Source organism: Anser cygnoides, chromosome 2 (genome assembly GCF_040182565.1).
Source record: "Anser cygnoides isolate HZ-2024a breed goose chromosome 2, Taihu_goose_T2T_genome, whole genome shotgun sequence".
NCBI classification, from domain to species: Eukaryota; Metazoa; Chordata; class Aves; order Anseriformes; family Anatidae; genus Anser; species Anser cygnoides.
The window spans coordinates 5283655-5307772 of NC_089874.1; the positions used below are offsets into that span (position 1 = coordinate 5283655).

At 45.0% G+C, this 24118-nt stretch overlaps 1 protein-coding gene across 3 annotated transcripts in view; it reads left to right on the forward strand.

Annotated features, from left to right (window-relative positions):
• The window catches only part of CTDSPL (CTD small phosphatase like), a 78212-nt gene that overhangs the window by 16976 nt on the left and 37118 nt on the right, over positions 1–24118 (forward strand). The window contains exon 1 of one of the 3 annotated variants that reach the window (XM_013182418.3): positions 15631–16606. The exons of the other annotated variants lie outside the window; for them this stretch is intronic. Within the exon in view, the coding sequence (XP_013037872.2) occupies positions 16567–16606 (40 nt within the window). The 5' untranslated portion in view covers positions 15631–16566. Of the gene's footprint in view, positions 1–15630; positions 16607–24118 lie in introns of those variants that run through there. 3 annotated transcript variants of the gene reach the window in all.

A 24118-nucleotide genomic window follows, 5' to 3' on the forward strand; every position in this document is an offset into this window, starting at 1 on the left:
TCTTTTCAATACTTCTTTGCTTTTCCTCAGCTGTAAAAATGAACTGCTGACAGTCGTGTCTGCACAGAGGTGTAGGAGGAGCAGGGTTAAAGACTGCAACAGGAGAGAGCTTACCCGTATTTGCAAAATGCTCTTCTGAGGTTACAGGAAACAATTAAGACGAGGTGGGGATTTTTTGGTGGTGTTAATGCAGGGATTTGAGGGGATTCTTTCTTTTTTTTTTTTTTTTTTTTTTTTTAACTGCTGTGGGTATGACAATCTTTCTCTGGTGTTTGATTTTGCTTTCCTAGGACTTGTAAGATGAATGCCTTCTAGGTGCTACTTTTTGCCCTAACTTCTTATTTTAGCATAGAACCTGCAGAGGTGAAATAGTTTAATGCTTCATGCAGTCTGTGGTTCACATGGCCTCAGGAAGAATGTATACCATAATTTTTAAAAAAATTGTTATTTTAGCAATTCATCAGAATACCATGAGCGTTAATTTTCAGCGCAGAAGCTTCCAAAAAAAATTGGGTAGGTATTTCTGTAGAAAACCTGCACTTAAAAAAAAACAAAACAAAACAAAAACCTCTGAATCCTGTCTTCAAAGAAAAAAATATATATAAAATCACTTTGCATCTCCCAATGAAATTCTGACATATCCTCTCTTTAATGTCAGCTTTCCATGTGCAGTGCCCTTTGTTTTATTGCCATAGCATCAACACATCCATAAGAACCACTCTCGTTTCTTTAAGCCATGTCTTGTTAGCAGGTTGCTTATAGTCTGTTAATTCTGTCAGATGAGACAATTTGATGTTTTAATTACTGCTCTGGTGTCCCACAGTATTTGGGCATACATCTCTATTACAGTCAATCATGTGTTTTCTCATATTTTTGTTTGCTCTGGTGACAATATTAGAGTTTCACTCCAGTGTTTTGCTTTAAGATTAACGTACCAGGAGGTGTAATAAGATGCGGTCTTAATTGTCATGCAGTGAAATGGCAGGGGAAGGCAGGGCAGGTTTTACAACAGTGTTTCATTGGTTAATTCAACAGAAGCTTTTTTAAAAAAATATCTGTAGGTGGATTAGCCGATTAATGGGCATTCTGTTAGGGGACAGCAAAGCCATAAGTGAAGCATTTACAGTAAAGCTCCTGCTCAGGAAGGTGGGTTATTTTTCCATCTCTGCTGAATGTTGCAAAACACTGGCTGCTGGTCATCATTCTTGCTCTGTTTGTGAGGGGCAACAATCTGTTTGATCTAGGGGCAAGTCTTTTGCTGTCAGAGTCAGGAAACTGCCCTTTGACAGCTTATTTTTGGCACGTTCCTTAAAATCATGCTGTTTGTTAGCTCTGCCACTATTTGCAGCATTTGTCGTAGTGTGTTCAGCTCAGGGCCCCAGCACCAGAAGGACAGGGACCTGTTGGAGCGAGTCCAGAAGAGGCCACAAGGACGCTCAGAGGCTGGAGCACCTCTGCTGTGGAGCCAGGCTGAGGGAGTTGGGGTTGTTCAGCCTGGAGAGGAGAAGGCTCCGGGGAGACCTCACAGCGGCCTGCCAGGGCCTAAAGGGGGCTGCAGGAGAGCTGGGGAGGGACTCTTGGTCAGGGGGTGCAGGGATAGGACAAGGGGTAATGGCTTTAAAATGAAGGAGGGTATGTTTAGATTAGATACTAGGAAGATGTTTTTTCATTATGAGGGAGCTGAGGCCCTGTCCCAGGCTGCCCAGAGGAGCTGTGGCTGCCCCATCCCTGGCAGTGCCCAAGGCCAGGCTGGATGGGGCTGGGGGCAGCCTGGGCTGGTGGGAGGGGTCCCTGCCCATGGCAGGGGGTGGGATTAGGTGGGCTTTAAGGTCCCTTCTGATCCAAACCATTCTGTGATCCTGACTCCTTACATTGCTGCCCGTGAAAACCGTGTTCTTCACGTGCGCCTCCTCTTTGTAAAACAAGATGGTGGCTCTGTTCCTTAAGCAGGGATCATCAGGTAGGTACTTCGTTCCTGGGAGTCTGATCTCACGCTGTCATCTTCACAGCTAAGTTTTGCTTGGATTCATCGGGTTCTCCCCGCTCTTTTGGACTTTGTGAGCTACCCGCAGAGACGAGCGTGCCAGGCAGGTTGTTAATTGTCACGGTTGCTTGTACTGGAGTCTGCACGAAGAAATCTCGTGATGGAAAGGTGGTTGTACATGTTGAAAACCTGATCAATGAACATGTCACCGTTGACATGAAACATTACAAATGTGCCTGTAGTCATTTCATTCATCACTACAAATGTGATGCTCTTCATTTGCTTGGCATGCATATATATATGCAGAACGGCTGAACAGATTTAAGCATGCGTGTGTCAAACGATCATCTGGATTTGGTGTGGTGCTAGAAGCATTTCTTCTTACAAGAGATTGTAAGTTCAGGGATCTCTTTTGTAATCTCTGTTGTATAGTTCAGTAACAACGATGGCTGTTGCTTGAAATGGGATGGGAACCTACTAGTGTTGGTCTGAGCTGCAGCATTCAGCAGCCTTGAACATCCATTCTGATTTCTTATTTTACTGGGGCTCCTTGAACTCTACAGTTGGTTTTTTGGTGGTGGTGGTGGAGTTGTTTTTTGATTTTGTTTTTTCGGCGGGGGAGGATTGTTAACGTTTAAGCTTTTTATTACTCTAAACATTTGGACTTATACAAATGCTGATTTTGGAGGTAGTGTGTTTTGGGGGGGAAAAATGTACTCAGGACAGCCACAATGTAATTTTTATCTGTCCTTCTGAGGATATTTAATACTGATTCAAGTTTTGGAGGTCAGTTCATTTGCTACCTATACAGAAAGTGTTAAGGAAACCCGTAAGTGTTTCACTGACTGCTGAGCCTGCAAAGCTGCATTTTTACCAACACTCATATTGTCTTCAAAGATGATTTAAGAAACAGTACAAGACTGCACAAAGCATTTTTTTGGTTCTCTCTTTCTCTTTCCCATGAAACAAACAAACAAACTAAAAACCCTTGCAGCTCAGTGTGGTTAGCCTTGCAGTGAAAACATTGATTTCATGACAGCTTCCTTACAGGAAGCAGCTTTGCCACTTGGGCAGAAGAAATGACTGTAGGCAGATCCTTGTTCGATCAAAATGAGAAGCGTGCCCCGTCGAGAGGTGCTTCGGGAGGGATTTGAGCAGAATTAGAGCTCACTCCTGTGTGTCGCTGCCTCTCTGGCACCTCTTAGACTTTGAAAAACAACCTGAAATTGTCTTAGTAAGAAAATAAGATTCATCTCTTAAGGATTAAGATGCACCTCTCAAAATAACTCCTATTTATTGCACTTAGCCGTGAAGATTTGTTAAAGCAAATATTTTTATAAGAAGATCTGAGGTGAATTACGCATTTGTGAAAACAGATCAGTGTGATGTACGTGTCGTGGCAGACATGAGAAAAGCGGTGGTTGTGAAGGGAAGGGATCTGGAAAGGGAGGAAAACACAGAGATTGTCACAGGAGGGAATGTCAGTTTGGGCAGATCCCTTCACCTGGGATGGATGATGCCTCTGTAACCAAATATCTTGCACTTGGGAGATGCTGGAGTCACCTCTGGTGCAGAGACTGCCTACAGCCCGTGTTCGCACAGCACACGTATTTTAGGGTGGACTAAGACGTGCTCTGTACGAACAGGAGCAGTGAAAGTGATACAGAGCTCAGGTGTAATGTCTGCACAGCACCACTGGCACATCGCAGCGTTGGGCCTTCATGGCTGGCTTCGTCCCACCGCCCTGCGACAGCATGGCCTGGCAGCTGCACAAGCTTGTGCCAGGCAGCAAACACCGTCGTGGCCTGCGAGGTAATTATTGGAACTTCTTCTGTGGAGTTATCCAAAAAGTATGAAGCCAAATGTTACAAATAGTAAAAGTTAGAGTATAACGATAGAATCAACGAGCTTCTGTAGTGACCAAGTTTCGTGAAAACACATCTCTAGCTTGTTGGGTTGTAGAAGGGAACGCTACTGATGGTACAATTCACAGTTCTTCAGCAAGTGTCTTACATGTTGGATCACTGTTCCAAAGCAATTGAAGCCCCCAGAAGACAGCAGGGATGTGATTTTTACAACTAGACGCCAAGGGAAGGAGTACGGCAGGACATGTCTACCCAGCATCTTCTCCGAGCATTCAGAACAGTGTTTCCCTGTAGGAAGGGCAGCAGGGAGAGATGCTTCAAGGTGAGATTCTGAACCATAGGTGAGAGCACAGAATTGGCAGGTAGCTCAGAAAGGGTAAGTGTGAGGTGGTGGCATCCTTTGGGGAAGGGGGAGAGGGAGAGAGAGCAAAAACATAACGAGCAGTGAGCTACCAGGTAGCACACCTCAGTAAACTGGGAAGTGGGGGAGACAACTCGCGGAGTTTTTAAAGATGCAAACCTGACAGCAAGAGCTTAGATGAGGTAGCAGTTTGACAACTTTTTCTTATGGAGACGAGCACAAACTGTCCCAGTTCAAATTAAAGATAGAAAGTACAGTAACTAACTTCGTAAGTTTCTCCAGCACATGAAAGAAGGAAGGGAGCCTGCAGAGAGCCTGACCTAGTTTTTAGATGGGTTGATTTGAGCAGGGATAACTATAAAAGAATACTTTGGCTTCTCCGACTTTTATTTACTTATTTATTACTACTTATCTTTTCTGTGCTTTGTGCTTGCCAGGATGTGCACCTAGCAGTGGATGCAGGGCTCTGAGGAAGACAAAGAATCCTCAGATATTGTGGTAGTGAAAGGAGGACGAAAGATCTGGGCAGCTGTCAGCAGGAAAAGGAAGCTAGCAACTTGTGATGCTAAAATACTTTATTAAGATGGAGGAGGGGAAGTTTGTATCAGTCTTTGGCTAAGACTTTAATTGAGAGCAGATGGCAAATTAAATCACTGGATGCTTAGTGACTGGTGTGAAACTACAGAACTTTAGAACCTCGAGTTATCTTCGCTACCTTGAGAAGAGTAAATAAGGTTCTTAAAAAAAAAAAAGAAGAAGAAACGTGGTACTTAGGCTGCCTGATTCATAATTTCTAATTCCCGTTTTCAAGAATGAACATGAAGGCCTAAGAAATCTTGCAAGAAAACAAGGAAACAGATGACGTTCAACAGATTTTCCTTTCAAAAATAAATTACGTTAAAGCAACTGAACTTATTTCTGTGGCTTGGTTAGAAGGAAAGGAAAAACTAATACATCATGACAAATTGAAGTGAAGCTTTTAAGATTCAAAACTAGAAAACCGTGGTGCATATAAACTGCTGTAAAATGGGTGCAGAAGTGTTTGCATAGTGTGCAGTAGCTCAGGGCCTTTGAAGGGGTGTGGGAAGTGGGACCATGCAGGGTCCGTCAGTCATTAATGGCCTGGATGATGCCGTGGAGAATATACAGAATTTGCAGGTACCAAAATGAAAGCCATACTGGATGACTGAACTGAAAATAGAAAGGGACTGGATGAGCTAAATCTATATCCTGTGTTTTTCGTGCTGCTTAATCAGACTGTTTCAAGATTGCATGGAGCAATCCCCTGCAAAAACCGAGAAGAAAGAGCAACTAGTTGTCTTGCTAGTCCGTACAAAATCCTGAGACTTTTGTAATAGTCAGATCGGTCGCACAGCAGTAAAAAAGATATATGCCTGTTTACGCATTCCAACATGACAGCTGATTTGTAAGAACAGTGAAGTCGTCCTGCTGTACTCTGCTTTGGAAAGACTTCTTCTGAACTGCTCTGTAAAGCTTTGAGCGCTGCATTTGAATTTGAGAGCATTCCAAGGAGCAGGGAGAAAGAAATCATCCTAAAAATCTGACCACTAGTGAAGATTGAACAAATTGAGGACTTCTTTTTTTAATCCTGAAGAAAAAAAAAAACAGACTTTTTTTTTCAGTCCTGAAATAAATGCTGCTGTAAAAAATAATCTGTTCTCTCTATTGTTGTGGGATAGGACAAGAAGTGATAGGCTTTGAACTGCATCTCCTTTGTTGGAGCTTAGTATTAGAAACCTTTTTGAAGAATGGAGGTAATGGAGGCCATTTCCCATGGCTGTGGAGATTGTGGAGTCCCGGTCATTAAAAACTTAATGAAAATTTAAAAAAAAAAAAAAAAAGCTGGATTAGAGAGATTCTATCAGAAGTAGTTGCTTGGATTTATTTATTGGTAGAGGAGAATGGGTTAGATCTCCATGTGCTTTCTGCTTGTTTTCTCTGCAACTGATGTGACTACAGCATTTCAGTAGTTGGGTTGCCAACAGAAATCAAAATAGGGCTGAAGTTGGCATATTTTTTTTTAATAAAGCAAAGGTATGTTGGTGTGGTTACTTGTGCAGATGGTTATCTGCATAAAGGCGCTTCCTTTCTTCTCTCTTTTTCATGCCATTGCATTATGAGATGTTAGATGTAAATGCTCGGGGGATCTGTGTAGTTGAATGTGAGGTAAAGTGTGAGCGTTTAAAAGAATTCAGTTCATTCCTACCACCGGACACACCTTGAATCAGCAGCATCCAGTAACCTAGAAGAGAGAAATCAGTTCAACTGTCTCTTAAATCAGCAGCCCTTCTTCATTCCCTTTGGAGCAACCTCTTGGCCGTTCCTTCCCTTTGGAGCAACTGCCTCTTCTCTTGCCCATATTGAATGATTTTTGCAGAATACCGTGAGGGATTGTTGTTTGGGCCTGGCCGAATTTAGGGGAAGGGCTCAGATACCGGGTTTTGTGGTGCCCTTCGCGCATCTTGTGGTGTTTCTGGTGAGGTGGCTGCATTTATTCAGCTGACCACAGGCATTTGGAGATGCACCGGCTTGTTTTGATGAGGCTCTTGATACAGCAGTTGGTGCTGAAGTTGACAGTAACCTATTGCTGTGCTGTCTGAAAGGCTGTAAAATTATTTCGAGTAACCCAGTGAAAACTGCGGTGACGTTGGCTGCTGGCCTTGGCCGCTGGAGGAATGGTGAGCCTGGGAAATGGGGCACCCCACCTGTCTTAGAAGTGCCGGGCATGCGGTTCAGCCAATTGTCTTCGTTTAGTATGCGCATTTAGCTAACAGCAGCCAAGGAGAAAACGCCAAAATAATTGAAAAGGATGATGGTTCCTTTTTAACGTATTTTAGGCTGTGAGGTTCAGGGAGGTGGAGCTGAGGAAGCTGTCGAGTAGGTGGGGGGGACACAACACTACAAAATGCTGTGTAGCAAGATGCAGAAATTCAAATTTTACTTGATTTTTTGCTCCTGAGGAACAGACTGAGGCCGTCCTCATGATGTTGTAATGGCCAGGAGAGAGGAAAAGGTGGTTCACACTCCAGCTGGAAGGAAGGAAGCTGTTGTGAGGATCGAAGGGGCTGATGGCGAGGTTGAGGCTGGCGTGGAGCAGAGAGGCCGTAGGTGCCTTCTTAGTGCAGAGAAACTCAACTGACTTCAGACCACAACAAAAATAAGAGTTGTAGGCTCCTTCTTCCTCCTTTTACCCCCTCAGCCCGTTGCAGTGGGTTCCCAGGCTCCCATAACCAAGGTCTTCTGCTTGCAACCGCGTCTTCCTCATCTTTCTACCATCTCCCACAAGTGCGCTATCACTGCCGCTTCCCCGAGCCCCACAGAAGCCACCGAAAGTGCTCGAGCGTGGCTGCGTCGGGCTCACGGAGCGGCCAAAGTGTGGTCGTGTCGAAGCATGTGAAGGAAGATATTGGGACACACTTGGTTATCTGCTGGTAGGGATGTTGCAAGGTTTGTTTGTACCTTTGGATTTGGATCATCCGCGCCCCATCTTGATAAACAGCGTGGCGCGTTTGTTCAACCGGAGCAACCCTTTAATCCTTCTCTCCTTCGCTTTTCTCCCAGAAAATCGGGAGAAATCATCTCTCTGTGCAGTTCACAGCAAAGATTCGGTTGCAGGAGCCTTTTTTTTTTTTTTTTCGCTGGAAGAATCTGCTCGCAGTAGTAGCTGGAACAGACCCGAACTGAACGCGCAGGCTTAAGCTTGAGGCCCCGGCTTCCTGTATAAGGGGAGGAGAGCGCTGGCGAGCACAAAACAGTCGCCGAAAGGAAAAAGGGTAATGGACAAACAGCGGCTGGGCGGCTCTCCGGTGCGTGCCAGCGGCTGCTGGGAGGGCTTCCTGCCGCGGGACGGGGCTGGCGTTTGGGGCAGTCGCTGCAGAGCTGCCCTTTCGCCGCGCCGAGCGCAGGAGGTAGGCGAGGGCAGCCAGAGCTGGCAGCTCGTCGTGTTGTTAACAGCTCAGGAAGCAAGAGGGTTTTTACTGCTGCGAGCGTTGAGGTGAAGAGCTCGTATGAGGTTTATTATTTGAGGCTGAAGCGAACGTTGAGGAGTGGGGAAATGGAAGTTGTTGGAAAAGTAACATGAGGAATTCACAGCCACGGCTCTGTAAGGGGAGGCTCCCAGCCCCTCGCTTGAATGCTGCAGGGCCAAGTGACTCGGCAACCCTGATCCCCACACCTTGCTGGGACCCCAGCTCCTTTTTTTGATAAGAAGTCTGGTTTTGATAGGGTTTACAGCTGCCTTGCACAGTCTCTGCTCTGGGAGCTGGTGATCCAGCAGTGTTTGTAGCGTGGTTGGTTACACACCGGCCACTAGCGAGTCTGTCTTTCTCGAGTCTTGCACCTCAGATTTGCCTTGTTTTAGGAACGTGAAGAGCCACCTGAAAATCCATCCAAGCCCACATGAAATACGAGTGCCAATAACTTAGCTTGTAATAATTTAAAAAGCATTTGTAGTAAATGATGAAACTTCTCCCTTCTCCCCCTCCACGGCTGTGCTGATGAGCAGAGGGTCCCAGCTCTTGCAGAACGCGGTGCCTTAGGATAAAGGAGAAGTCCCTTCACTAGGTAACAGGGCAGAAAGTTGGCTTAGCCCTGTCCTTGCAGCCATGATGGGCAGGTCCGTAACAAACTTCTTTCAGTCACCTTCACAAGAAGACCCTCTTTTGCCTGTGAAATCCCTCCCCTGCTCTGCTGATCCTTGCAGAGGAGCAACACAGAGGAATGGAGGCGAGGAGGCTTGTTTGTTAGGTTCAGCTTTTATTCTGCAGCTGGTAGTGCGTAAGCTCCTTTCTCAGAGGACACCTTGTCCAGTTCCTCAAGTGTCATGAACTCGCTGGTGGCTTCCTGGAAAAGATCCTTGAAGGCTCCCGGGAATTGACCTCGACCGTGCTGGCTTCTAACGCAGCGCTGCCAGAAGCGAGCACTTAAAAATACACGTACGGTAGCTGTCTGATGGGCCTCTTGCTTTCTGATTTGTGAACCGCCCGGGTTCATGTTCCGCAGTTTGTTTACTTTTACACAGGCGTGAGGAGGAGGAGGAGGAAGCCCTCGCTGCAGAACGGAGGCCGGAGCAGCTGCCGATCGGGGAAGGGCTCTTCTCCTGCCGGGAACCTGCCGGCCCCTTTACCAGCTGCATGTTTTGCTCCATCGGCTCCGTGAAAGAATTCCTGCTGTCGTAAATGGCTCTGGTTGTGGTATTCGGTTTTATTTGCATCTCGTGGTAGCGATGCGGTCTAGAGGTGCCTGCCTCAAAATCAGTTTTCTCCTGTCTCTGCCTCGTAAACAAGTGGGTTTTGGGTGAGTGGCTGAAGAGATCTGTTCCGCTTCAGATCATAACAAAATGCATTAAACTCCTGATTGTGGATACGGTAAGCGATTATCTTTGTTGATGGCAGTCGGAAAGCTCTATATTACTGTTTTAGAGTCGGTATGATAAATGGTGAAATACTTCGTTACAGCTTAATTTTAACAAACAGTAGTTTACGATCTGCCCCTATTCAAATGTCTACAGTAATCCTTTCAAAGTAATAGGGCAAATACAGTACTGTTTCTGGAGGCTCAAAAAGAAGATTTGTTCTCTAATATTAAATTTTTTCATGTATTATTCATGAAGCTGAAAGCTTTTTTTCTCCCCTCGGTAGCAATGAACTTGAAGAATACATTATCTGTATGGGAAAAAAAAATGTAAAGGGTCTTTTATAACTCCAGCTCTTGCTAGCACTTGAGTGGTGCCTGCAAGTACTATCGTAACTTCCTTAGGGAAAAGGAACCGTTATTTTGCTGAAAATAAGCTGATATGATCATTGAATAATTCGTATAATACTACTGGAATTTAATTCCTAAAAGTCAGGGTAATTCTAGTTGGGATATGCTTTTTGGAATGATTTACTTACTGTTTGTTGGAGTTGCTTTAAACTCCATGACCAAAAAGGATTACCTCTCTGGTTTGGTACAGGGCTGGGCTGCACGTTGCTGTTAGTGCGTGTTTTTGTGACTTGTTTCAGGCTGGGTTTTCCAGTTGTGGGCATGCTGTTGGTGCACACTCTTGGTTTATTTAGGTGGGCAGAATGTGTGAGCTCTTCTGTCAGTGCCTTTTAAGTGGACTTTGGAAAAGCATTTCAAGCTATTTGGCATTGTGTAGTAGAGTATATTCTTCCAGTATGGAATATTCATGTTTGTAATTACATTTTCTGCTGTACTGTCACTATAAGCAAGAAGTATAAGCCCATGACATCATCTTTAGTGATATTTTTCATTTAATGCACTTTCTTACTCCTAGATTATGCTCAGTTTGGTTGCCTGAAGTGACTCAAGGAAAAAAACACCAAGCTGCATGTTCAGACAAGAGGCTGTCGAGATATGTTTTTCCATTGCCTTACTTACGCAACAATTAGTTTATTAATAAGAAAAAGTATCTGTAATTAGTAGTATACAAACACCAAACACCACAATTATATTTTGTGGAAGCCAGAAGTTAAATTGTTCCTTAAATATTAAAGACCTCAACTAGCAGTACTTCCTACTTACACTTAATGTCATTTCCAGAATACATGGAACAACATAGTGTGATACCACTACTGGATTTCTTGCTCCCTGTGATAAGGGAATAAATCAGGATGTTACTACTCCAGACCTTACTATCAAATTATGAGCACCTCTCATTTCTTCAATATATAATCAGCCCCAAGCTCCTAGTGGTGAGCTGCACGTGTGCATTATCGGTGATTAAAAACAAAGCAGGAAGTCTGCTATGCCTGCTCGTTGTTTTGGTTTTCATTTGTTTTTTGTTTTCTTTTTTCTTTTTCTTTACCCTGGATTTAAAAACGTGTTCTGTAGCCCAGGAGCCATGGCACGAAATCTGTGAAGTCACTTGTCCTAAAAGATGGATATGTTGGGCGGAGCAGAAAAGTGAATCCAGTTCTCTTTAACTAGATGTCTTAAGTTTGTGGGGTTGACCTTTTCCTCTTTGCCTTGCAGTATGTGTATCCTATTAAGTAGTACAATGCAGCATTGTGTTTTGTCACTTCATGCAAAGTTTTAAGGAAACCTCAGCTCAGTGTCCCCAGTTGTCACTTGAGGCAGTTGATACCTTCCAACATTACTTGGATATTTTATTGTCTTTAATTATAATGGGAGTATCAAAATCCAGTGGTTTCAATGGAAACTTCATATCTCTAGCTCTTTTTTTCCCCACAAATTGCCTTCCAGCCATGTTCCTAAATGTCACTGGACAAACCACAGCAAACATCCAATACAAACAGATACTGGTATCGTAAGCAAGGGAGCAAGAGGAATGTCACTGATTCATGGAACTTGCATTTTTTGACGTTAATCATAATGATACAACTGACGTTGGGGTTGAACATAAGTTTTAGGGTGAGGAACTTAAAACCTGTGGCCAGAAAGCAGGCACAAACATTGCCCAGGTGTTGTAATTACCCCACGTTGTTATTGGGTGGTGGTGAAGCATGTCTTAACCTGTGCCTTCTCAAAGGTATTTGGAAACGGTGCTCATCCTTCATTAAAGGAAGGGATGAAGCAGCCTCTTCTATGCTTGGGCTCACCTGTAAATGTGCACTAGATGATTAAATTGGATTCTTTGAATAATTGAATTTTCTTAACTGAGGAAAAAAAAAAGAAAAAAAAAACTTAATGAATAATGTGCTTGCTTCAGTACTGTATAACTCAGTGTCCAAAGCATCCTCTGGAAAAAATGCTCCACTTTCACCTCTTGGCAAAAGGAGGGAGGGAGAGTGAAGGAAAATGCTGTGAAAGTACATCCCGAAACTCTTCCCTGTTTGTGTAAGCTCTGTCCCTTGTGAATTGTGCTGTGGTCTTTGAGCTGGTGGATTTTCATAATATTTTGGGGAAATAAATCTGCCCTGATATGTCCTTTCCCCAGGCCTTCTGTGCCACGGCATATTTCTTGCAACATACCATGGGGAGCTCAAGAATCCTAAAAACTGGGGTGGCTGCCGGAGGCATTTGGTGCCCCAGTAATCAGGCAGGTGCTGCAGCCCCAGCTGCACTGGGGAGCCCCACGGTTCCCTACTGTTTTGTTTTTTATGGCAGCATCATTTCCAGTTGTGTTTGGACTACACAGATCAACAGTTCGGAGCGGTTAGGAAATAGTTGCGTTGATACGGGTAGGGGAGCAGAAGGACTGCCGTGGAAACTGCAGAAATGCAATGGAACTGCAGAAGGATTACGAAGGGGTTATTTTGCAGCATTTTTAGCGTAGACGTGCTTGATGGATTGCTTCTGGTCTTGGCCAACCCCAGTGACTTACAGGAAGGCCAGAAGAAGGGATGTGGGGGATGGTGATCTTTCCCCTAACTGCAGTTGTTTGCAGCATAAACAGCTGAGCTATTCCTCAGAGGCTACCGAGGGGGGGAAATAAACAAAAACAGGCGATTTTAGGGTGAGTTCTAATGTGGACAAATCATATTAATTGCGCCCTACAAGTGCTTATCAGCTGGGCTTTGTGAATGCTACCTGTGGTTAGCTGGACTGACAGCAGGAGGCCAAGGTGAATATCCGTAGGAATTTCTTTGAAGGCAACAATTTATTTTTAATTCTATCATTATAACCCCAATGTGGAGACCGATTACCACCTAGAAACTTCCCACCGGTAGCTGTCAGGGTCTTGGCAGGAGATTCTTGGCAGCAGGGCCGCTTGAATGCAGCGGGTCTTGCTTTGGTTGTTCTGTGGGGTTGTTCTGTGGGGCTGGGACCACAGGGGGAGGCGGGACTGGCCTGGGCTCTCCTTCCTACGGTCTTGTAAGAAAAAGAACGAAGCAAGCTGCCGCGCAGCTATTTGTCCTCTTTTTTCGGGTTATGTAGGAGTGGGAGAGCTGCCAAACATTTATCTTGTTTTGCAGCAGGCATGCCATCCCCTACAGTGCGTTCCTGCTTTAGCTCTGTGTAGTTTCGGGAGCTTGATTCGGACACAGAAGTTGGTTTAGGTTTTAGTAACAGAGCGAGCACGCTGGGGCTGGGCAGGGGAACATCGTACTGAGTGGTGGAAATGCCTTCAGGCCGAGGGGGGATGAAACGCCAAGGCCAAACAATGCTGCCCACCTCGTGCAGCACTCAGGAAAGCCCTGCTGGCCTCAGCACGGTCTGGGGGCAGAAATGGCTGTCGTTGTCCTGCTCTTCCAGCCCAGCCCGAGGCCTGGGCCCAGTTGCAGGGCGTGAAGCAGCCAAAATGGCCGGCAGCGGTGCTGGGTGTCCCTGCCGCCGGCTGCTCTGTAAATTCACGGCTTATTCTTAATTTGGGGGGAGGAGAAGGGGTAAATCCTCAAGATGGCCTTCTAAGCGCTCGAGCGTAGACATGATCCCTATGGCAGGGATTTTCCATGTGAGATAAATGCAGAGCAAGTCTTAGATGGGTTATCGGCTGTGGGCCCCTGCATGAGAGCAGCGATACTTCTCTCCCTTCTGCCTGAATGAGGTAGAAAGCTGCTGGTAGGCCCGAAGGGACCCACCTGCAAGAGATGAAGAGTTAAATGCTCTGCAAGTGCCAGCCTTCTTCAGTGCTAGGAACTGCAGGGCAAGAAGGTCTGTACGTCAGTGGTCCAAGCCTGGGTCTGCCTCTCCTCCCAGCAGAGGAGAGGACGTAGGAAAGCAGCTACGGTAGTCCTGCGTCAAGCCTAAATAAACTGATCGCCCTCGCCACTGCCTGGGTGATGAAGGGAAGCAGCTTTTTTGCCAGATCGGGCAGAGACCAGCTGATCTGGACGTGTTCTGCATAAACAGGTTGGGCAGGAACGTACGCTAAGAGAGACTGGGGCCAGAGGGAGCTGTAAAATTGCTCTAATTTCTGTTGCATCATCTGTTGCCTTTGTTATTCTACGGTTAGCAGAAAGGCACATCCTGAAGAAGTAAGCTAGGAAATGGGTTTAATTTTGTTAATGGGTGTAGGTGCTATTTTTACCTTCATTCATTCTGGTTTTGGTAGGATCAATATACGGCCTTTGTCTGAGGGTAGAATGTAGCCACATAATTATTTACAAATTTAATCATTTTTCTTCAGTTAAGCAACAAAGTCACTGTACTATTTTTTTTTCTGGTAGAATTAAGGGAAGAGCTTATTCTTAACCTGAAGACACCAGGTATTTAACACCTTCAGTTACCATATAGCAGTCGCTCACGACTTACCTATCTAAGAGCAAGGGCTGCCTTTGTGCTTTACAGGATTGAGTTGAGGTTACAGCATCGGTATTAAACTGTGTGCTTTCTTTTTCATACAAAGTTTAGGATATTTCACATAGGTCACACGTACGTGGTGTTCTGGTGTTTGGAGAACAACTAAACATGTCTGCAGCTGTTCCAGCCCGCAGCTGAGCCCTCAGCGTGAGAGAGGCATCGAAGGACTCGGTTAAGGAACCAGAATGCTTTTTAAAAATTTCCTCTCATTGCACATGTAGTATGTCATGAGAAAAAAAAAATCATTTATTTTCATTGCTGATTATCTGCATTTCTAAACAAGCAGTGAAACGTGGCTTTGTTCTAGAAAGGAATTGGTGGAAGTTGGGCAAGTTTGGCTGTTTTTTGTCAAAACCGGAGTAACTTTATCATACAGAGCTTGCAGTTTCCTGTATCTTTAGTTTGTCTTAATCTAGTTTAGCTTTCTTAATATCCCATTTCCAGGCAGGAATGTGCTGTTTTTAATGGCTCAGGAATGCTGATTGGCTAAAATAATCTTCAAATCAAAGTATATGGACAGAAGAGCTAGGAATTAGTATTTTCCAATTTATTTCTCAGGATCAGTTGAAAAGAAAATAGTCTTAATGTTAAGCCATACCTGCAGTTTGCAGTCCATCCTGTTGCAGGGGTTGCTGGCACTGGTTGAATTACTGTGTGGGCTATAGATAGTTATCATTTCAGGCTTTTAAATTCTTAATGTGAAACATTACTTTTTTTTTTTTTCTCGGGGAGGGTATAAATTACGGACTTGCTGAATGAAGTGAGTAAACTGAATGTTTTCTTAAAGGTGGTTTTGATATTTTGTTCTGCTTAGTGTTTGGGTACAGCGTACACACGTAGCCAGTAAGGAAATAAAAATCTCTGTCAGACTCCTAATCATTCATTAAAAATGTCAGATGTATATTGGTTTTGGCTGTTCCTCCCTCTGCAGTCGTCTTTTTTTTTTAACTTGATCTGGATTCAGATAGACATTTAGATGTTTTAAACTTAATGTGAGTACATTACTCTTGTCTTTCAGAAATGACAGCATGTATCCTACTGGCCTTTTTGAATACACCCCAGGGAAGTGGAGTTTGAAAGCCAAGGAGAGAGGTCTCATGCTTCAGCAGTGCAATGCTAGCTGTTTTAGCTAATTATTAATGAGAATTTACCACGCTCTTTCATGGTTTTTTGACTTAACCATTTATTCAAAGTATAGCAACAGATGCTGCGAGTTTCCCTTGAACTGAAAACTTGCGGTGGTTGGTGTCATAATTTCTTTAGATTTAATATAGTTACTGAATATTTGTAGCTCTTCTGAAAAACTTCATTCTTTCTTGCTTAAGTGGAGAGGGTAGATGCAACAGCTTGGAGAAAAAAAGAAAAAAAAAAGACCGTAAACAATACTTTTCTCTGTATAATACGCACTTGTATTACATGTCCATAGGTAATATAAGTATTCAAAAAAAAGAAGGGTCATCTAAGGTTAGGTGAAATTGACTCCATGGAAGCCAAAAATGGAAGAGAAATGGCTTTGGCAGTTCCTCTTAAGTCGTTGGGTTCTGTCCACACGGATGCACAAGAGTCATTAATAAATGACTCTTTAATAAATTCCTGCAATTAATCACACATCAGTTTTTGATTATAAACTTGATTGTTGCTTTAATTTTGTTCCCAGAACCACAGGATTCAAATAACTTGGTGAAATGATGTTAGCTGAATGCTGGCTGTAACTTGATTTCAGGAGCCGTCTTAGCTGTTGAAAGCAAGTATTACTTCTAGATTGGATTAATAACTGAAGCACCAATAAGACAGTGATTTAGAGAAAGTTCCCTCTTGAATGGAGTTCCTTCCTCTTTTTGCCTTAGGGTGTGGGTTTCACACTATAGAGGAATTTGGGGGGGAAGGGGAAAAGCAGGGAAAAACGTTAATGGGTCCAGATAATGACACCTCTACTGAAGTCAGTGTCTTTTTGAAATTATACGACTCCCTCCCCAAGAAAGATGGTAAACCTTTCATATAGTCGTGCCTGTTTCTTAGTCCGTTGCAGTCAGTCTTTTTCAGGAATTGTGTGATTTCAGTGGCCTTGGTTCTATAAAGCACGTTACCGGAACACCACCGCCCGCATCGTGTGCTTTCTGGCAGAGCGCATGTTTGATGAGGTCTGCACGCAACGTCCACAAAACAGCAGTAAGTAGCGTAATTTGAAACAGGCATCCGAGACAACACAAAAGAAGCGTGTTGTAGTTTGTTTTTTACTATTAGAGGTGGATCTTTTCGGGGAATGGGCTTTGGACGAGCGATTCCTCTGGCAGGGAGGAGAACTGCAGCCCGTGCCAAAGCATCCCCAGGGAGCGTCTGAAAAATTCATAAAGCAAAATGGAGAAACAAAACTTCCTGCAAGGGAGCACCCCGTAGCAGTGTGTTTGCTAGATTAATTCCTTAGCGAAGAGCTGTTCTTGGGGAAGAGATGAGAAAGCTAGCAAATACAGGCTAATACTTCAGGTTTGATGTCTCTCTGAAGTATTTGCTGCAAAAAGTGCAGCGGGGAATGTAGCCGTCTCTATGGGAACATCACTGCTATATTTAGCAAAAGGAAATTAAGTTTGTTCCATCAGATGAGCGGGGTTTTGGTAAGGGTTGGAGGTGTTAGGGTTATTTTTGAAGGGAAAGAGACTCGAAGAATTTCTCGACATTTGGGTTCAGTGAATCACTTGTCTGATATTTTTTTTAAGTCAGAAAGGGAGCTGAACCAGTAACCTGTGTTTGAGTGGGCCCTTTTGCAGCATGGCAGAAGGAAACTCGGTTTAATTTCCAGGGCCAAACCTCGGGTTGTGAATTCGGTCATGGGAGGGGAAAAAAAACATCTGTTTGTATTAAACTGAAGGAACTTGATAACGAAACGAGCAGGTCAGAGGTGCAGTGCCCAGCAATATTCATTCCGTGGCCAGTTTCAGGATTGGATGACGCTTGGACTTGAAAAATTAATTGCTTGGATAAAATATGTATGGGAGGCGGCTAGCTGGGGGGTTAAACACTGTGCGAGTTAGCTTTGGTTCAGTGAATTACAGGTTTCACTCCAGCCTTGCCAGGCGTTGATGCTTGGTGCAGGCTGCCGACGGGTCTGGTTTGGTTCAGGTGCTGGCCCCTTGCTTGCAGGTAGCTGCTGCTGCTGCGTTTTCGCTGCTCGGCACTCCCCTCTGCCTTTCCCACCGCGTTACACGTAAGCACAGTCCAAAGGCGAGCGGATGGGATGCTGTACATACTTCTGCTCTATAAACACATGCTTGTTTACATTTGTTTCGTTGCCGTTCTGACTCTAATCCTACGCCGATGCCAGAGGGTATCAGCCGTGACTAACAAACCCTGAGATGCTGCCATTTTGACCCCGTGTGCTGCTCGCCTTTCCATTTGTTTGTTTCTCTTCTGCCTTCCTGCTCGAGTATTTAACAAATTATTATTAAATATCTTCCAGGAGTTAAGAGGCTGACCTGGGAGTGATTCAAAGGAGCCGAGATGCACGAACATATGTTCTGGTTACTAACTCTGTTTGTTACTTCTCAGTTGCAGGCAAACTTCAGTGTTAAGTACTCGTTCTGCAGCGCTGCACGCATTATACACAGAACGAAAATGAAACACAACCCCTTTCCTTTTATTTTGCAAAAATAAGCCTTTTTATCCCCTGCAATTCTCTCCATTTTGATCGACTGCAGCACCTCGGTTGTAAGCTGCTGCTAATACTTGCAAAACCTCCCTAAAACAAACCCTCCGGAGTGCATGCAGTCGGTGCTGGCTGTCAGCACCTGGAAGAAGCTCACCCCGGCGGCTTTTACATCTCGAAGCTCCCAGCCCACGGCTGATCCAGCTCCACAAAGCCGTGACGTTGCGCTAGCGCCGTGCGCGCGTCGAATTCCTTTTTATCGGGAAAAAAAAAAAAGACCGTTTTTGGATTCGCAGGCCACATCTGCCAGTGAACTTTGTGCAGTCTGCCTGCTTTTTTTTTTTTTTTTTTCTTTCCCTCCCCTTTTACTAGAAGAAAGGTTTGTTTGTTGGCCGCTGGCTCGGGGCGGGACAGGAATGCGATGCATGCCCAGACCGCGCAGTATTTCCTGTTGCTGCAGCCCTCTGCGCCGGGCACGGCTCCAGCACCGGAGCTCAGCCCTCGGTCGCACAGCGAAGAAAACGAGGCGGCTCCCGAAACGCCTCGAGTTTTATGGCGAGCGGATTTCTAACAGTGAATCTTTGTGGCGCGCTGGTGAGATGCGTCAGGTCGGAGAGTGTTGCTTCTCCGCTCTTTATAGGTTGCTGCGGCGGAGAGAAAACACAAAAAGCGAAGGCTCCGTCGTGTCACTGCAAAAAGTGATGTTTATTTTGTAGCAGAGTACGTCTCCCAAATGCTTCCTGCGTAGTTCACATGGCTTCAGTTTTCCACCCAGTTAAAATGGCAGTAAGCTTTTGCCACTGGGGTTGTTTCCGCTTTATTTGTGCTCTGTTTTACTTTGCCCTTATGCTGCCCAGAAGTATCGCTTCTGCACTGCATGAATTTTGTGGTAAAAGAGAAATAGCGTGTGGTAGCAAAGGGAAAACAGTTTGAGCTCCGTCAGTTCTGCCAAGGAACACTAAACTTCGCCATGTAGGTAGTGTGGAAGGGAGATGGGGGGGGGGGTTCTTCCTTTTAATATGATTTTGAAGTGGTTTTGGTCCATTGTACATGTGAAGTACTTACACAGATTTGTACACTTGAAACTGTTCTATATCCTTGTAGGGCCTTTTTCAGCGTGCTCAGCAGCTGCTTAATCCTGGGTGAAAAGTGAGCGAGCGTGCAGGGTCAGTCCTCAGGTTGGTTCCTTGTTCTTGATCCCGTTAGGGTGGTGTGGATGGATGCAGGGACAGGACGGTGCCCGGCCCTGCTCAGGCTCCTCTCTAGCTCAGAGGAGAACTAAGGACAGGCCGTCTGGCCACATCCAGTCCTATTTCAACACCATCCAGCTGTTTACGTGGGGGGCAGAGGCACAGCAGCTCCCTAGCGTGTTGTGCCGGAGGTCCTGAAGCCAAACGTCTCCTAACTTCTCCTCCAGCCTCCGTTCCTGGCTGCTCCTGTGGCAAGCAATGCACAGGCAGAGGAGAAAGCGCTAAGTGTCGGTGAGTTCCTTCCTGGAGCACAAGGAGACCTACTTCTCGGTCCTTCCACGATGAACATCTGCACATGCTGCTTCTCCAGGAGTTGGACTCGATGATCCTTACGGGTCCCTTCCAACTCGGGATATTCTATGATTCTGTGATTCAAGTTGGAAGTGGTCTCAGTGCAGCCGTCACCTTATCAGGCAGCAGGGTAGTGAAGGAGCCGGCCAAACTCTGCGCTGTGTAATGCCGACTTGGAGGTATTTCGCTGTAGTTCCGCAGGTGAAGTAGGTTTTTAAAACAGCTTTTTAACTTTCTGGCTTCCTTATTAAACGTGGATGCCCCCAAAGCAGTGGGTCTGTTCCGAAAGCCTTCCAGCAGAATGACTTTGAGGAGCTGGACGGATTTATTTTAATTTAGCATTTCCTGGTAGCAACATCTTTAATTTTTTTTTCTTTGAATGCTTGCAACACTGCAAGGCAGCATGGGTGTTTATCTTTAATTCATGGCTCAGATGAGAAGCTAAAGTATATGATACGAAGGATATAACATCATAAATATGTACATCCAACCGAACTAGTCTACAGACTGTAGCGTACCAACTGTTTGACAGTTCGGGGATTCACTGTGGGAGCTGTCAGCTTTAGGGGCCGTCCTGAGGCTTGTCATGGTTTCTCTTCCCTCCTTGTCAGTTCAGAGTTGTCCAGTTGCTGTATTTAACCTTGAGGAGCTGCACCCGATGGCACATCGCAGCATTGTGCGGAGAAGACAACACTAAAAGAGTGACTTCTGAATTTCATTACTCTGGACCCTTAGGAAGCGAGATGTTTAATCCGCCCACATTTGAGGAATGTAGCTAATAATTATTGTAAGGCAAAAGTTGTTTTGTTCCTTTAAGCTGCTGCAACCAAAATGTTTCCAAAGCATTGCTTGGTTAGGTGGAGAGCTGTTGGCTTCAGGCAGCTTTAGCTGTCTTCAATTAACATTCATCCTGATGCTTTTTCTCCTTGTATCCTAGGTAGTACACGAAAGTGTAATTTTACAGGACTTTCAAAGGATGGAAAGCACACTGCTATCCATTAGATAACTCCTCTCTGAATGAAATAAGCGGTTCTTGTGTACCTGTTTGATCTCAGCCTACAGGTGCAACTTCTGAGCTTGCTTCCCAGACCATCGTGGAACGGGTTAATGAAGCAGTGCTGTTCATTTCTTCTTAAAATTCCTCCTCCCTAAAGTGGGAGGCTTGCTGGGGGGGAGTTAAATGTTTTGTGGAAGAAAAATCTTCTCCAATCTAGCCTGGGATCCCTCCCTTCAAAGCAATACATTTTTGATGGAAAAAACAAAACCTGAAGTTTATTTAATTATGTATGGGGGTGGGGAGAGAGATTGCCAGCTTCAGTTGAAATGAAAATAATTCTGGAGTATATCATACTCGATCTAAACAGAGCAATTTACTTGGGTTTTGCTTGTTTGAAGGTTAAACCGGTTGTGGGTGGTTATTTCAGGTATGTGGCAGTGCTGTTACTGCTATATTTTCGGCAAGCTCGCATGGAAAATTAAATCTTTCAATGCTAATCTCTAAATGGCGTTTAAAACTAAAGTAGTCTGGGCATCATGTGCAGGTTTTGTGTCAAGTATTGTAAAGTAACATGTTTCCTGGTCAGCACCTTCCAAAAAATGGGAACTGGGGAAGCAGACAAAGCCAAGAGTTTGCTGCTGCTCAGCTGTTTCTAGCTTGAGCCCTGCAGGATATTAGAAAAAGGAAATTTTATAATAAATCTGGTTAAGGAGATTGAGAAATCAGGCATCTGTAAATTTAGAAGAAGCTTTCTTTTGAAGGGAGGCTTTGTTTAATACCACTTGATTCTTATTTGCATCCCTCCATTTTGTATGATAAACAACCTCGTTCGTGGAGGGCTCCTGATACGCAGATGTTCGTTTCATTGCATTTAGCGAGTTCGACTGTAAACGCCCCGAAAGTCTCTTCATTACCCAGTTGATGTTCTTCAGGAAGACTGGCTATTGCATTCACTTCATTAGGAAAATCGCAGCGGTAATTAGATCCCTCGCAGGCTGCAGGGGGACGGACGGGGCCAGCAGCTCGCCAGGCTGCCCGCGGTGCCTCTCCGGAGCAGGCAGAGCGTTCGTGCACCGCAGCTGCCCGGCAATCTGGTTTTCGGTTTAATTGTATTTTGATAGCGACTTTCCAAGCGTAAATCAACTCTATTTCACACAACCGCAGCGAAATTTGATGGGAGAAGCCTTGGACTGAACTTTTTTTTTAGAATGCAGTGTGTTTTCCTTACCGTGTAACTCCTGTTGCTGTTGGGATTGTGTTTGGAGAGCAAAAGTGTAATGGCTCTGCCTCCCAAGGGCAGCTTGGGTCGTAGGAGATTTGCAGAGATGGCCTGGATTTCTTCTAAAAGCAAGCGTCTGTGTTATTCTCTACAATACCAGTTGTCTGATGTTTTTCTTCGGATTCTTGTATAGCCACCCAGCATGGTTGCGTATCTTCTGTTCAGGCTTACGTGGTTGGAGGACTTTATTGTAAAACTTGCCTTCGGTTTCCTTGAACCCCTCCCCATGGTCAGTAAAGCTGTGGGTTCACTGGGACTTGCCAGAAGACCTCGAGAAGCACAGCTGTTCAGACCATAGGTGACTTCCAGCAGTTTGTGGGCAATTCATGAACGAGGTTACCTGCAAGCAGCATGCAGTGCCAAGGTTGGGAGCAGGGAGCTTTTTGTGAGAGCGAGGGCAGGGGAGCACCTGGGGATTGCAGGTGAGACATTTCTCGGGTTTGAAAGTGGAGATCTGCACCAGAGGGACTTGGCTTCCAGCAGCGAGAGCCATGCTCCCATTTCCAGCCCTCTGCAAAGTGTGGTATGTGCATGGTCCTGTTCTGCTGATGTCTCTTCTCTGCTCTGATGTCTTTTAAGTGTAGGTACACGTGAGTTTTTCTGCATCGGAAGAGATGAGAATTCTTGCCTTGTATTTGCAGTGGTGTCTGAAGCTTCTATTAATAAAGAGATCTTGGTGTTAATTGGATCTTCGGAAAAACCACACTAGCCCAACTCTCAGTTGTAGACGAACACAGATAAGATGTTAGGAATTACTAGAGTACTACAAAGCTTTGTCTCGGTGTATAAATTCATGGTGCACTCTCCTTTCATCCGGGGCATTGCATGCGGTTCGAGTCCCAGAATATGAACTGGAGCAGGTACAAGGATGGGAAACAAGGAGGGTTAAGAAACAGCCTTCTTGCCACGGGATACTTCTGGCACTAGAAGTTGGTGTGAACTCAAAAGCGATGAGGCAGTGCTATGAAAAGGAATTTGTTGAGGGCTGTTAGGTACGCCGTTGATGTCTTTTAGGTAGGGAAGTCACAGCGCCCCTGGGCTGCTGTTAAGGGAAAGCATCGCTCCAGTCTCGTGGCGTTTCGTTCTCCCACTCTTCTGCAGGGAGCTGCTGGTTCCATTACCTGCTTCTGCCGACAGTGAGCTGGTGCTGCTTCAGCTTGCCCGTTGGAGAACTGAGCACATGGCTCTCGTCTTCACTGCCTGGGCTTACCTACGGACTTTCTGAGAGTGCCGGTTACATCTTTTGCTGTTTACCTCTTCTCTTTAAGATTAGCTGGCATCCAGGGGTTCAGTTTTAATGCATCTTCACATTCTCAGGGTTATGGTTGTTACCCATATGGACCGTCAGCTCTTTGAAGATGCAAATTAGCATTTGGTTTGGTCCAGTGCAACTGGGAAAGGAGGCAGCATTGCACATCACAAAAAGCCGGGTAGTTGCTTGAAATGAGATGGCTTGCAAATCTTTTCTGTGTGCACACTGCCTGGGTAGGTTAATAGTGCGTGTCATGCACACAGCTTCAACACTTCCATGCTGTATTGCATCCAAAGTTACGCTTTCTTAAGTCATAGTAGAACCTTTAGACCAGTTGGTTTACATATACATCTTTAAAAATAACATCAAAATTAGTGGAAAGACCTATTGGAGACACCACTCTATCATGAACGGCAAGCGGCATTAAGGAACGTTTTTCCTAAGACAGGTATTTCACTAAGTAAAAGTGAGTGTGCAGATCTAAACTGATTTGACCAAGGAAAATAAGTATTCTTAAACAATTGGGACAAATCAGTAGCTTTCGTCTGAGACTTTTGAATATTGTTCCGAGTTTTTCCTCTGTTTATTGCCTCTTGCTGTCCTCTGCATAGAAAAGGTAGAAGTACTGCTCCTTGATGCCTCGCGCTGTTCCTGTTGACCTGATACTCATCCGAGGCCCTAAGTTAGGAATTTAAGGATGCTGCTGCAGCTCGTCCCCGACCAACAGGCCGGCTGCAGACCCGAAGGATCCCCAGAGGGCACCGGCAGCTCCAGCATCCCCTTGCCACATGCACGTTGCTGCAGCTGCGGTTGAATGCTGTAGCTGTCACCGGGCAGAATTCCTCTTGAAAAGTTGGGATTTTGCCCTGTAACCTCTTAATACTGCTCTTTGTGCATCCAGACATCCATGGTCTGATCCTTAGCGTATGAGACTCGAGGACTGTAGCGTGGTGTGGTTGAGGTAAATTTAAT